A 12,813-nucleotide genomic window follows, 5' to 3' on the forward strand; every position below is an offset into this window, starting at 1 on the left:
GGGGTGAGGGACATGTGCCAGAGGCCAGAGCGCTCAGTAAGAACATCCAAGGATACAGGGATGGTGGGGGCAGAAAGGGAGAGAATGGAAGCAGGGAGAGAGAAATAGAGGGAGAGGCAGGGAGAAATACAGCCTCCTTGATTCTGCAGGGTCCCCATGGGTAGGACACTGGTATTGGGTCAGGAGGGAGGAGACTGAGTGATTCATTCCCAAGAATTTCACGCCAGGTCCCTATTCCAGGGCAAGGGCAACCTTCTCTGGGCACCTTACGCCTCCAAGTTGTGTAAGTGGTACCACTCTGAACCCAGAGATAATGAGATCAGAAGAGCCCCAGTCTGTCCCTCCCCCGTGGCACGGTGCCTAGCACAGGCAGAGGTACATATAAGTCCATACTTCTTGAGTGTCCATCTAAGGAGAGATGCTTCAGACCCCAGGAGCCATGGCCTGTGCCCTTCTCTTTCGGCTTCTCCTACTTACGGCCCTGCCGACCTCCTCTCAAGGCAACCACCTGGGCCTCACATCACGTCTGCGTTATTCCATGTTCCTAGATCCTTCTAATGTTACTTTCCTGCACTGGGACTTTGACCTTGAGGCTGAGATCATTACTTTTGAGCTCCAGGTCCAGACAGCTGGCTGGGTGGGCTTGGGTATCACAAATCGCTACACCATGGTGGGAAGCAATCTGGTTGTTGGAGCAGTCTCGCCGGACGGCAATGTCTATTTCTCGGTGAGTGTGAGGGTGACTCCCTCCCAAGCGTGAGGGTCTCTTGCTGGGTGGAGGGTGGCTCTGAGTCCAGGAAGGATCCGCATTTTCCAAACACATCCAGGCCCAGAGCACCAACTGATGGCTGACCTCTCCCTACAGAAATGGTCCATTGGAGAGTTTGAATCTAGGTCTTCCAGACTGCATGTATCTAAGTTGCCAAGGGAATGGAGCCATTGGACTGAAAGAGAGAGAGTCCTGGACCACAGTCTCGGTGCAGGTCACTGGGGGAAGAGTCAAAGCTGTTTGGTACACAGTCCTCATCTTCAGTTACCTTTAGGATCAGTCAAATAGACCACAACATAAAATAATCTAACAACATCAGCACCTGCAACAATAATAGCTTAAAATTGTTACTCATTTTTGGTTAAGCAGCCATTGGTCCAAATTCTTTGCACATTAAACCTCACAGCATCACCATGGAGTTTCTTCCCCCATTTTACAGATGAAGACGCAGCTCACCTGTCTCCCAGTCTCACTCAATCTGAACTTCATTTATATGGCGAAGTGCCCATGTTAAGAGCCCCATGAGAAGAGGAATAGCATAGACAGTTCAGAGAATATGTGAGCTTTTAAGACTTGGGGATACAGGAATATTAGGATTTATGGAGATGAGATTTGAAATGGGAGAAGCAAAGCAAGGTCAAGTGGTTAAACTCCATCAGACACTGTCCATCCCTCTTCCCCACGAATCCCCCCTTGATGCCATGCTCTGTCCTAGGAGCAAATTATAACACAGACCTGGGTTCTGCTAATTTGGTACTTTATTGGGGCTAAATGGACCCAGACTACTCTGAACCCGTGACCACGTAGGGCTCCTGGTTCTCACCCCTTCACCTTTCCTGGACCCTAGAATCAGCACCTGGTGGATGAAGACGCTCTGGAGGAGGGAGCCAGGACGCAGAGCTGCAGGCACTGACAGAAGACACCATCTATCCCACCATGCGCTTCTCCAGGCCCTTCTGCTCCTGTGACCCTCAAGACCAAGACATCACGGTAAAAGAGGGAGGAGAGAGGAGCATTTGCTCACAAGCAGCCTTCCTTCTAGGAGGTGAAGTCACCCCCAACCTGGAATGGCCATGCCTGTCAGGCAGCCAGTCTTGGTTCCAGGGCCCTCGTCTCTCTCAGCCTTCCCAGGCACAGCCCCAATCCTGCCGCCTCTGATTCCACCAGTCCTCTACAGGTGGCCTCCCACTGACTCAGCCCCATGCCACCCTCCCTAGTGTCCCCTCCTGAAGAACCTTGTCTGATCTCCTTGAACTTCAGTGTCATGAACCAGATGTGGACACAGGCTCAGAGCGGGGACATGAGAGGGGGTGTGACTTACTCAACATCTCCAGCAAGTCAGCCTCTAGGCAGAACTGGAACCTGACTAGTTCTGACCCCCAGTCTGAAGTGTTCTCCTTTCTGAAACCGCTAGGTGGCATTTTGGGGGGCTCCAAGGAGCTCTGGTTCTTTATGTCTCAGTGCAGAAAGAATTCAGGGAGAGGCAAAGTGATAGATAAGAAGTGAGTTATTAGAATAGGAAGCTTGTGAGGCTTATATCAGGTGGGTGAGAGGGTGCCGCCCCAGAGAACTTAGTGGTCTACAGTTTTACAATCAAAGGAAAACTGGGGAGGGGGAGAAGACCAACTTCTTCCTCATTCTTGAGTAGACACAAGCTTCCATCATCAGCTCTGCCTCCAGGTTGGGCAGGGGAGTTTTCTTGTCCCAACATGATCAAGCCAGGACTGTCGTGGTACTATGGAAAAATTATTTCAGGTCTCAGTACAGTGAGGGTCTTTCACTTTGACATGTCACCTTTCCATAAATTATTGTTTTTTATGTGTGCAGAGAGCATGTCCTAGGGGTCATTAACTTACTGAGGTCACTGGGAAGGATATGGGTCTCATGTCACCATTGTTTTATTGTTTGGGGGCATGTCTCATGCTTCTGTTGCATGGTTTTGTTGCTAAGCAAGCCTGCTTGGTTTTGTGGTTAAGTAAACCTGCTTTCTTGAGTAATCATGAACTTACAGGGGTCCGCCATACTTTTTTCTCTACTTACAATCCCCTTGTGGTATTAACTATTTAATCACCTAGTTTGTCCCTTTACTCTGTCCCAGTAAGTTCCACTGTGTCGATGTGAACAAGTGGCTTGTGTCGGTGGTTGGGTGTGGGTGTGTGCAAAGTGCTGCTCGTGGGCTGCAGCACCTCGATACCCCCAGAGTGACACTGTGAGGGTGCTTGCCACCTACGGCCCAGATGACACTCTGAAGCTGGATCGGGAGCGTACCTTTGTGAGTCCATCTTCCTGCTCCAAATTGTCCACCCCGATGATCTCGATGTCCCCGAGGGCACCATCATCCATGACTTGGAGATCACTGATGTAAGGCCCCTCCTCCCCACCCAGCCACCTCCAGCCACTGCCCACCTTCCTCTCAATCCAGACCTTCCTCTTGCACCCAATATTCAGTACGTTCCTGGAACTGAGGTTCCTCTGACTCCCCTTGGTCCCCCGAGGATGGTCAAACTGGCCCTCAAGTGGCCGCCCTTCCCTGACCTGTCCCTTCCCCTGCTTCTCTGGGAGCCTCCCTACCACCTGCTCAGCCTCTGTGTGTCCTTCTCCAGTTCTTCATCCCAGAGGATGACACCACGTACGCCTGCACCTTCCTCCCTCTCTCCATCGTTAGCAAGAAGCACCGTATCTACAAGGTACCATGAAACAGACTTCAGGACATTGTCAAGGTGGTTGAGACAGGCAGTGGGCATGGCTGACTCTGAAGAGATGGTGTTAAGAAAACTGCTGGGAGGATGAAGGAGGGAGGTGGTCAGGAGAACACGGGGGCCAGGCCAGGTTTGGTGGAGGTGGCAGTTTCATGATTTCCCGAGCCCAGAACTACAGCTCCCAGCACTGTTTTATTCACGCCCCACAGTGCAGCAGCGATTTTGATGACAGTGATTGGTTAATAAGTGTTTGCAAAGAACAAAGTATAAGTCCTGTCCTGGGCCCAGAATTGTGTTCTCTTAGCCCAGGAGGAGGTGCAGGCTGGGGAGACGTGGCCAAAGGCTGTCAAGTCGGGAAAGTCTGGCTAGAGGAAACTCAAGTCGGTCATCTGACTTCACATTTGAGTGATTTCAATTTTGATCAAATAAATAAAAGTGTGACCTTACAATGAGTGGCAAATGTGTGGGAGCCATTGTTTTCTTTAGAGACTGAATCCAACAAGGCATGATCACATGCTCAAATATAGAGAACTGACAAGGTTCTTAAGGGAAAGTAGAAAGTCTTGGGATGTTCCCGGCTGGATCAAGTGTGTTGTGCTATCAGGAAGGGATTTTAAAAGGGTGAGGGCTGAGAGAGGAGTCAGACTGAGTGCAGGGGAAATGATAGGTTGGGGAAGGAAAAAAAAAACAGAGGAAACAGAAGAGAAAGAGAGAGAAGTGGGGACGGGCATAGTTTTATTTGGGGAAAAGGAATAGGGGGGATAAGAACATGGCCCAGAAGATCTTGACCACACTCTGTCCTGCGTCCCCCGCCCAGTTTGAGCCCAAGTTGGTCCATCACAAGGAGACGACGGTGCACCACATCCTGGTGTACCGCCTGCGGCAACACCAGTGCTCTGCCCAAGGGCATCAGCGACTGCTACGGGGCCGACCCCGCCTCCTCCCTCTGCTCACAGGTCATCGTGGGCTGGGCTGTCGGGGACACAGTGAGTCGTGTGATGAGAGAAATCAGCCGCTAAGGGGACACGTGTGGTTGGGCAACTGGGATTGTTGGATTGATGGAAGGTGGGGAAACGGGAGGTCTGGGACGAGGGCCAAAAGACAAGGGCAGGCCCGGGTCCCTGCACCTACTTCCCAGCCATTCTTGCCGCCAAATCACCCTCCATCCAACAGAGTTACCAGTTTCCAGGTGACGTGGGTATCTCTACTGGGATGGCTTTGGACCCCCAGCGGGTCCCACTGGAGATTCACTACAGCAGTTTGCAGTCTTCCTGGTGAGCGCCTAGAGCATTTACGGGAGAGCGGCGGTGCGGCTGTCTGAGCCCTCTAGGTGTCGGGAAGGGATGCAGGATGCACGCCTACTTCTGCTGGCAGCGCCCCCCCGCCCCCCCCTCCACTTTCCCAAGGCCTCTTCCTCCCCACCGTGCGACACGGTCTCCTGCATCCTGTGATTGGTCCTTCCTGCACCAGGTGTGTACGGCTCCTCGGGGATTCGAGTGTACCACGCGGCGCAGCTACGCAAATATGACATGGGTGTCCTGCAGCTGGGCTTCTGCACTTTGCCCATCCACTTTGTACCCCCGGGTGCCGAGTCCTTCGCGTCCTATGGGCTGTGTAAGGCGGAGAAGTTTGACGAGGTGAAGCTGGGAGGCACCCCTCCTCCCCTGAGCTTCCCGGTTCCCCATTGCAAATCTGCTGTGACCCACAAGGCACAGCTTGAGCCCCAGATTTGGAGAATGACCACTGCCTGGTGCTCAGGAAAATCGCTCACCTGAATGGGGCGGGGGAGCCAGGAGGCAGGGCTGCGGGGCAGGAAGAGGGGCCAGGAGGTCCAGTAGGGACTAAAGGGGTGTGTCTCAGTCATAAGACGAAGGTGTCAGACGTGAAAGGAGGAAACCGAGGAGCGGGGCCAAACGAGAGTTCCTGACGAGCCAGGTGGTCTCCTCCCTGCCACAGATGAACGGGGCCCCGGTGCCTGACATCCAGGTCTGCGGCTACCTGCTCCACACCCACTTGGCTGGCCGCGCTCTGCAGGCCGTGCAATACAGGTAAGGAAGACACGGATTGGAAGCTCTCCCTTCTGTATTTGGAAATAAATGTTAGCAATAATTATTTATTCTGCGGCATGACGTCATGCTCAGTTGGGAGTAGGAGAAGCTAGAACTATCCCTAGAGTAGTGACGACAGGAATATGACAGTGGAGGGAGCTTTTTCATTTTACGGGCAATCTGTGCCCACAGAATGACTGCACACGCTGCTTCTTTGTTGATAGACCCCCTCCCTGCTTCATCCTCTCCTTATTCCTGTCCCCTCCCCTTGTCCCCCTCCAGAACTGGAACACAACGCCAAACAATCTGGAAAGATGATACCTATGACTTGAATCTGCAGGAGACTTGAGATTTACCTTCTTGAGTGGCCATCAAGCCAGTGGGAGCCTGAGGGGAGGCATGACTGGCATTGGGGGAAGGCAGGGTCAGCACTCACTACTGTTAGCCAAGAGGACTGTACCAGTCCCTCTGTGTCTTACTTTGAGCCTTTGTTTCGCTCTGCACAGGGAGATGAGTTGTTGGTAGGGTGTCACTATCAGACGCTGGACCACGACTCCTTGACTTTTGTAAGTACCTCTCTCCCCATCGTGGTCAATGACAGTAGCCTCAGAATAGAGCCCCATCCCTGGCCTTGGCCATCACGTGACTCAGATTATTCCAGCTGAAGCCCCTTTCTTTCTCCAATGGTATTACCCAGGCACATGGGGCTTCATGCTCTCGCATCCCCATGACTGTAAGATGGGTACAAGGATTCCCGTTTTCTCTGTCAACGACCCACTAAGATTATGAAAGGAAAGCATGTGATAGTGTCTAAGAGCGTGGACTCTGGGCCTGATCGCCTGGGTCTGAATGTCAACATGATCATTAATAACTTTATAACCTTAGACAAATTATCAGATTCCTTGTGTCTCAGTTTCCTAATTCTCAAAAGAATTAATACTATCTATCTCATAAGATTTAGGGGAGAGTTGATTAACACGCCTAAAACATCTAGATCATTGCCCGACTTTTAGTAGATTGTCAGAGTTAGCTATTATTATTATGGTCACAAGGAACCCATATTTTGTGTGTCAGGAATGTCTCAGTGTCTGTAGGATTCAAAATGGATTGCATGCTTCCAAGGAAGAAAATACAGCCATACAAATGATTACAACACAAGTTAGAAAGTAAAATACACCGTAAGAGAAGAATGGGGAAAACGCACTAGGGGAATTCACAGGGGAAAAAAATCATCAGGTCCTATTACAGTGACCTGAACATGTGACATATTTGAGTGGGTCCTGCTTTTGACATGTAGAGATGGGGAATTCCAGGGAAGCTCAAAGGGAGTGGCTTTTTTGGGAAACTCGGTATCTTATCTCATCTTCTCAACCATCTTTTCTCAAACCAGGGCAATAGCAATGGAAATGTAGAGGATGAGGAAGGTACGTGGGATATTTCTTTGGAAATAATATCAATAATTGTCCACCAATTAGAAACACAGGAGGAGAAAGCAAATGTGGTGAGAAGTAGTAAATAACAATTTTAGTGAGCTGGCTCAGGGTTAAGGGAAAAGGAAAACAGTCTCATTGGTAGAATGATCACCTAATCTAGTTTCTGCCTACCTTGTTCCTCTCTCTCTGCATGCCTGTGTATCTCTGTCTCTCCATCTCTCTCTCTCTCTCTTCTTCTCCAGGGGGGTCCCAGCACCGTTAATGAGATGTGCCTCATCTTTCTCTTCTACTATATCCGAAACAACATCTCCATCTGCATGGGGTACGCTGACATCATCTACGTGGCCCATGTGCTGGGGGAGGAGGCATCAGAGTGAGTCATCCTGAAAGATAAGACCCTTAAGAGTGACCTCTAGAAGTCAGATCACTTGTGTACAAAGTATTTGTCTGCCTTTTTCTCATGCACTACCTGATTCAAAGACTGTTTACTTTTAAGTAGTGACCCTTAATTACTTGGGACTAAGGGGCCTCCCTGAGACTCTGATGAAAGCGCTGAAACTCCTTTCCAAGAAAAATGCACATCTTTGCAGACACATTTCACATATAATTTCAGGACATTTATAGTTTCCCTGAAGTCACCCTATCAACCTTCTTGGACTTCATGGTCCCCAGATTAAGAAACACTTCTTTTAAGAGTCAGAACTTTCTCTCTCTTTTTTTTTTTTTTTTGGCGGTACGCGGGCCTCTCACTGTTGTGGCCTCTCCCGTTGCTGAGCACAGGCTCCGGACGCGCAGGCCCAGCGGCCATGGCTCACAGGCCCAGCCGCTCCACGGCACGTGGGATCCTCCCGGACCGGGGCACAAAGCCGCGTCCCCTGCACCGGCAGGTGGACTCTCAACCACTGCGCCACCAGGGAAGCCCAGAACTTTCTCTTTTTCACTTTTAAAAATCCTCTTCTCTGAGCTCTGATGATATTTCTCCTGCCAAGCTCACAGTTGTGCCATTGAGTTGTAAGACATTCCTTATGGTTATGCCAACATGGAACTGATGCTAACAAAAGTGAGGCTATTTTATACACATTTTGTCAAAGCTTTCAGTCAACCCTAAACTAGTGTCTGTTCTTCCTGCCCATGACAGTTCCATGGAGGGCATGATGGCCATGAACAATGTGGAGTGGACTCCGGAGAACATTAAAAAGGCTGAGAAGGCCTGTGAGGAGGCCCAGCAGATGGTGATAATAAAGACCATTGACGTAAGTGTCCCAGGAGACACCATCCTCCCAGGGTTAGGGATGGTGGGGAGTGGGACGAGGCCGGAAAAGAGAAGAATGAGGGGTATGAATGCCAATGGCAGGAACGCTGGGTCAAAGAAGGAGAAGCTGAGGGAGCAGAAAGAGCGCTGATGCTGCTGTGGGTGTGGATGGTAGTCTCCCAGCTAGCCTGTGAGGCTGCAAGTACTGGGGATGACCAAGTAAGGTCTTAGGAGAGGAAAGGAGGTGGGGATGCTTCCACCTTCACCCATTTTCTCCCTTCTCCTGCAGGAGCTAGTGGAAAACACAACAGGCTGGATTCCGGAAATCATCCCTGCTCCTCGTGGTCCTTGCTTAGAGTCCTCCAGAGGCAAAGTGGAGCCCCAGGACAGAACCCCTGTAGGCTTCAGGGCTGCCCCCATGGCCCTCTCGGGCTCCAGCACTGCCACACCAAGGCGCCTCCCCCTGACTGCCCTCTTGTTTGGGCAGGGGGCCGTGTCTTGGCTCCTAGCCACCCTGCGGGCTGGAGCCTGATACCGTTTCCTCATGCCACATACTCAGGCCCCTCCCTGCTCAGGCCTCCCCTTATCACCAAACACAGAAACTCCCTCTGCTTTGGCCCCCAAAGTCCTCCATCTGTGCCCTTCTCATGACTTCGGCCATGAAACTGCAGACTTGGGCGTGACACAGAGTCCCTAAAGCCTTTCCCATGACAAGCTCGGCAACCCATCCTTTAAAGCTTTAGAAGCATTGGTGGGACCACACATTTTCTAACAAAATCTAGATTCAAGGCTGGGTGAGGTGATGGGTCTCTGAGCAGTCCAGTGCCCCAGCTTGATTGAGGGGGTGCCGCGTGGGGAGGAGGCGGCTTGAATGCAGAGGGGGGAGCCCAGTAACCCCTCCTCAGCCCATGCTGGCCTTGGAGCGGCTCCGGTTTCTCTTTTCTTCTGACATTTTTGTCCAACCCTCCCTGTGAGGCAGAGACAGCAAGCCACATGTGTGATTTGCAGTAAAGGAAGGTGCTCTGTTTACAAGGAACAAAGCTCAAGACACCAAGTTAAATAGAATTCAACTCGATTCCTGTCGCCATCTCTTTCCTTTGAGCCTCCGGTCCAGGAGAGACAGCTGGGAGGTCTCTTGAATGGCTCAGGATAAGGCATCCAGAGGGCACTGGAGGGCCTGGCTGCCCAAATTGCAACATCTAATGCAGGCCTTGCTTGCCTCACCTGTGCCTCCACTGTCAGATGATCTTTATTTACTCAACAAGTATCACGTTCTCAACATTCAGATCACCAGGTGTCTAGAGCCTAACTGGCCAGGGAGGCTGACTTGGGCTCTGAGAACAGGTCAAGGGCATGCTAGTGCATGAACCGCCTTGCTCATGGTTCCTACCTTCTGGAAGGGACCCCTACCCTGAATACTCCGAGGTATTTAGAGGGATCCTAACTCCCTGGAGATCAGGGATCTAGCCTCCGTAAACTCCTTGCCACTGCTTGAGGGGCCGAGCTTACCCGAAGCCAGAGGGATCGTCTGGGTTCACTGCTGGGCTTCTCTGCTGTCAACATTCAAGTGAAATGAAGGCTCTCCTTTAGGTCGTAATCTTAAAACATGGTTGAGGCCCTTTGACGGCAGTCTGAAGTGCACAAATTACATTCTACAGCGTGAAGAAACACACAGATAAAAATGAATCTAGACAGAAACTTAAAACAATCTAAAGAGACCTTTTCTCTCTGGTTTGCCCAATTAACAAATAAGTCTGACATTTCTATTCCAATCTGTGTTACTCCAAGCCCCCCAAACAAATTCTTTCGACCTCGATCTTTTAGGTAAAAACAAAAAGACAAAAACAGAAGAACCTCTTGGCTGGGTTTCTGATGACAAACCTCGGTCTGTGCTACAGCCTTATTCTCGGGTCTGTCTTGACAAGTTCAAGTCAGCTGGGCAGCTACTCCAAGGTTCTGCAGCCAGGATCTTCTAATGCTCCATTTGTATAGCTCATGGCCCTGTGCAGTTCTTCTCCTCTGTACCCACTTCAATTTCTGGTTCTTATTAAGCCTTCCTTCTTGCATTTTGTTTTCCTCTCCATCTCTTGATCTCAGCATTTAGTCGCCATGCACATATTCACTGAGCATCCTCTGTGAGCTTGACATTAGGTCAGAACAGAAGCCACCTAAATGAACAGGAAATGGACAAGCACCCTGCCCCCCGCCCTTGTGGAGCTGAGGTGAAGCTTCTATGAGCCCCTGGCTGGCCATTTTCTCCTTGGGTTCACAGCATCCACCTCTGAGTCTTTCCCAGTGCCATGGGTCATTTCCCCCGCTGCTGACTGCCTCCAGAGAGGAACTATATTTATATCAACCTATGGAGAATGATTTGTTTCTATATTTAAAAGGGATGCATTTATATTGATATTATGCATATATATTAGACGGGGAAATGTTTGAAAACATTCCTACACAGGGTAGGAGCGTGAATTAGATGACCTCAAGTGTTTTTCCAGTTTATGTGTTTTGACTGCAGTTTCCAGAAAGCCTAATGATACACTACAAAAAGAAGGGCTCAGAGTTGAGGTGGAAAGGGATGACCCCAACTTCCTCCTAGAACCTTCTGGCAGATGGGTCTCTGTCATTCCTCTTCCCTCAGTGGTCTCTAAGTTCAGGTCAGCTCTGAGTGACTCTGAGACTGTAACTCTTTTTGCATCTCACCTCCTCTACTCAAAACTCCATCTTAAATGTGGAGAGCAAATAAGGGATGTATTCCCTCATTACTTTTTTCTGTGATGACAAGAGGACCCACAGGCTAATGTTTACAAGGATCTGGTCTTTCCTGAGGAATAAGAATATTTTGTTACAATTTCAAATTTATAGGAAAGTCGCAAGAATTCCCATAGGCCCTAAAATGAGCTTTATCCATTGTTTATACTTTGCCCCATTTCTCTCCCTCCCTCTCTCCTCTCTTCCCGTCTCTTCTATTTTTCTTCTCCAACTCCTTCTGCTTCTTCCTCCTTCCCCTGTCTCTCTGTCTCCCTCTCCTCCATGAGCTGATAACTTAGTTTCTTATTCCTGTTTGCTAGAATTCTCACCATTTTAAAATTCCTGCTATACTTAGCTGAGACGAACAAGAAAGCTCCCCAACTCCACTGCTCCACCATGGCAGTGACACCCAACCTTGACAGCATATCAGAGTCACCTGGGTGATGGGAGCAGCGACCAGGCATTAGTGAATGATTAAACTCTCCAGGTGTTTCCAATATGCATCGGAGATTGAGGGCCACTGAACCAGAAGTTCAATTGCCCTTAACTAGTCTATTTCCTGGATGGGCAGGAATCCCATTCTGGCTTCACATATTGAAGCCACGGCACAGGCACTGACCAGTCCAAGTGAACGCCAGTGAAGAGGAGCCCTGGAAGCCCCCTGATTTCCAAGAGTTAGACTTTTAGTTGCTGGATTATGAGGATGTGTGGGGATCTCAGAGAAAGGGTGCATCTTGGGGGGCTCAGGGAAGAAGCTATTTACCCAGCATCACTCAAAAAATAAATAGCAAAGAAAGAAGAGCCCTTTTAATGTCAAGTAATGAATATAGAGAAAAAAATGTGAAGTTAGAAAATCACCATTTAATAAATGTATAGTAATAAATTGAATCAGACAAGAATCATCAATGGGTGACAAAATAGGAGAGTAACCCAATAGCTACATAGCCTCAAAGTATCTCCTCATTATATATTTATTAATTATGATGAGAGGAAATAGTAATTTTACGATAGACCTGGCAGACACCACCTCAAGGAAGTAAGCCAATTAGCATCACCAATCATGGACAGACATCATGTGCCTCCTGACAGGCATACCAGGAAACACATAACATCAATTCTACGTAATATCTGTCCAAGAAATGTACAACCTCGGTATAACCATGAGGAAATATTAGACAAACCCCAAATGAGGAATATTCTACAAAGATCTGACTTGTAATCGTGAAAATGTCAAAATCAAGAAGGAAAAAGAGGGGCTGAGGTATAGCTCCACAGTAAACTTAAAAACAAAAATCCAGGGCTTCCCTGGTGGCGCAGTGGTTGAGAGTCCGCCTGCCGATGCAGCGGACGCGGGTTCGTGGCCTGGTCCGGGAAGATCCCACATGTCGCGGAGCGGCTAGGCCCATGAGCCATGGCCGCTGAGCCTGCGCGTCCGGAGCCTGTGCTCCGCAACGGGAGAGGCCACAACAGTGAGAGGCCCGCATACCACAAAAAAAAAAAAAAAAAAGAACCCCAAAAAATCCAGTTAAAATGAATGCACCATGTGCTCCTCATCCAAATTACTACCTGTTGCTGTTGTCATTGTTGTTGTTTAGTGTTTTTTGTAAAGAACATTATTGGGATGATTGGTGAAATTTGACTAACGTGTGTGCATTAGATGGTGGCATTGTCTGAACGTTAACTTCCTGACTTGGCTGATTATACTGTGGTTATGTAAGAATATGTCCTTGTATTTTAGGAAATACACACTGAAGCATTTTGTGATGTTGAGACATTGTGTCTACAAACTCTCAAATTATACGCACGTGTGCACGTGTGTGAGCGAGGAAATATGGCAAATAATTTATAGTTTATGGATAAT

At 49.3% G+C, this 12,813-nt stretch overlaps 1 protein-coding gene across 1 annotated transcript; it reads left to right on the plus strand.

Annotated features, from left to right (window-relative positions):
• Positions 1-439: 439 nt before the first annotated feature.
• LOC132524965 (putative DBH-like monooxygenase protein 2) lies at positions 440-8,733 on the plus strand. The gene is given in 16 exon segments (XM_060157556.1): positions 440-727; positions 1,617-1,647; positions 1,650-1,759; positions 2,970-3,042; positions 3,045-3,130; positions 3,373-3,456; positions 4,286-4,342; positions 4,344-4,454; positions 4,642-4,729; positions 4,924-5,105; positions 5,425-5,516; positions 5,799-5,895; positions 6,023-6,082; positions 7,192-7,322; positions 8,088-8,202; positions 8,491-8,733. Coding segments are annotated over 16 exon segments (1,848 nt in total).
• Positions 8,734-12,813: the final 4,080 nt, after the last annotated feature.

This window comes from Lagenorhynchus albirostris, chromosome 8 (genome assembly GCF_949774975.1).
Source record: "Lagenorhynchus albirostris chromosome 8, mLagAlb1.1, whole genome shotgun sequence".
NCBI classification, from domain to species: domain Eukaryota; kingdom Metazoa; phylum Chordata; class Mammalia; order Artiodactyla; family Delphinidae; genus Lagenorhynchus; species Lagenorhynchus albirostris.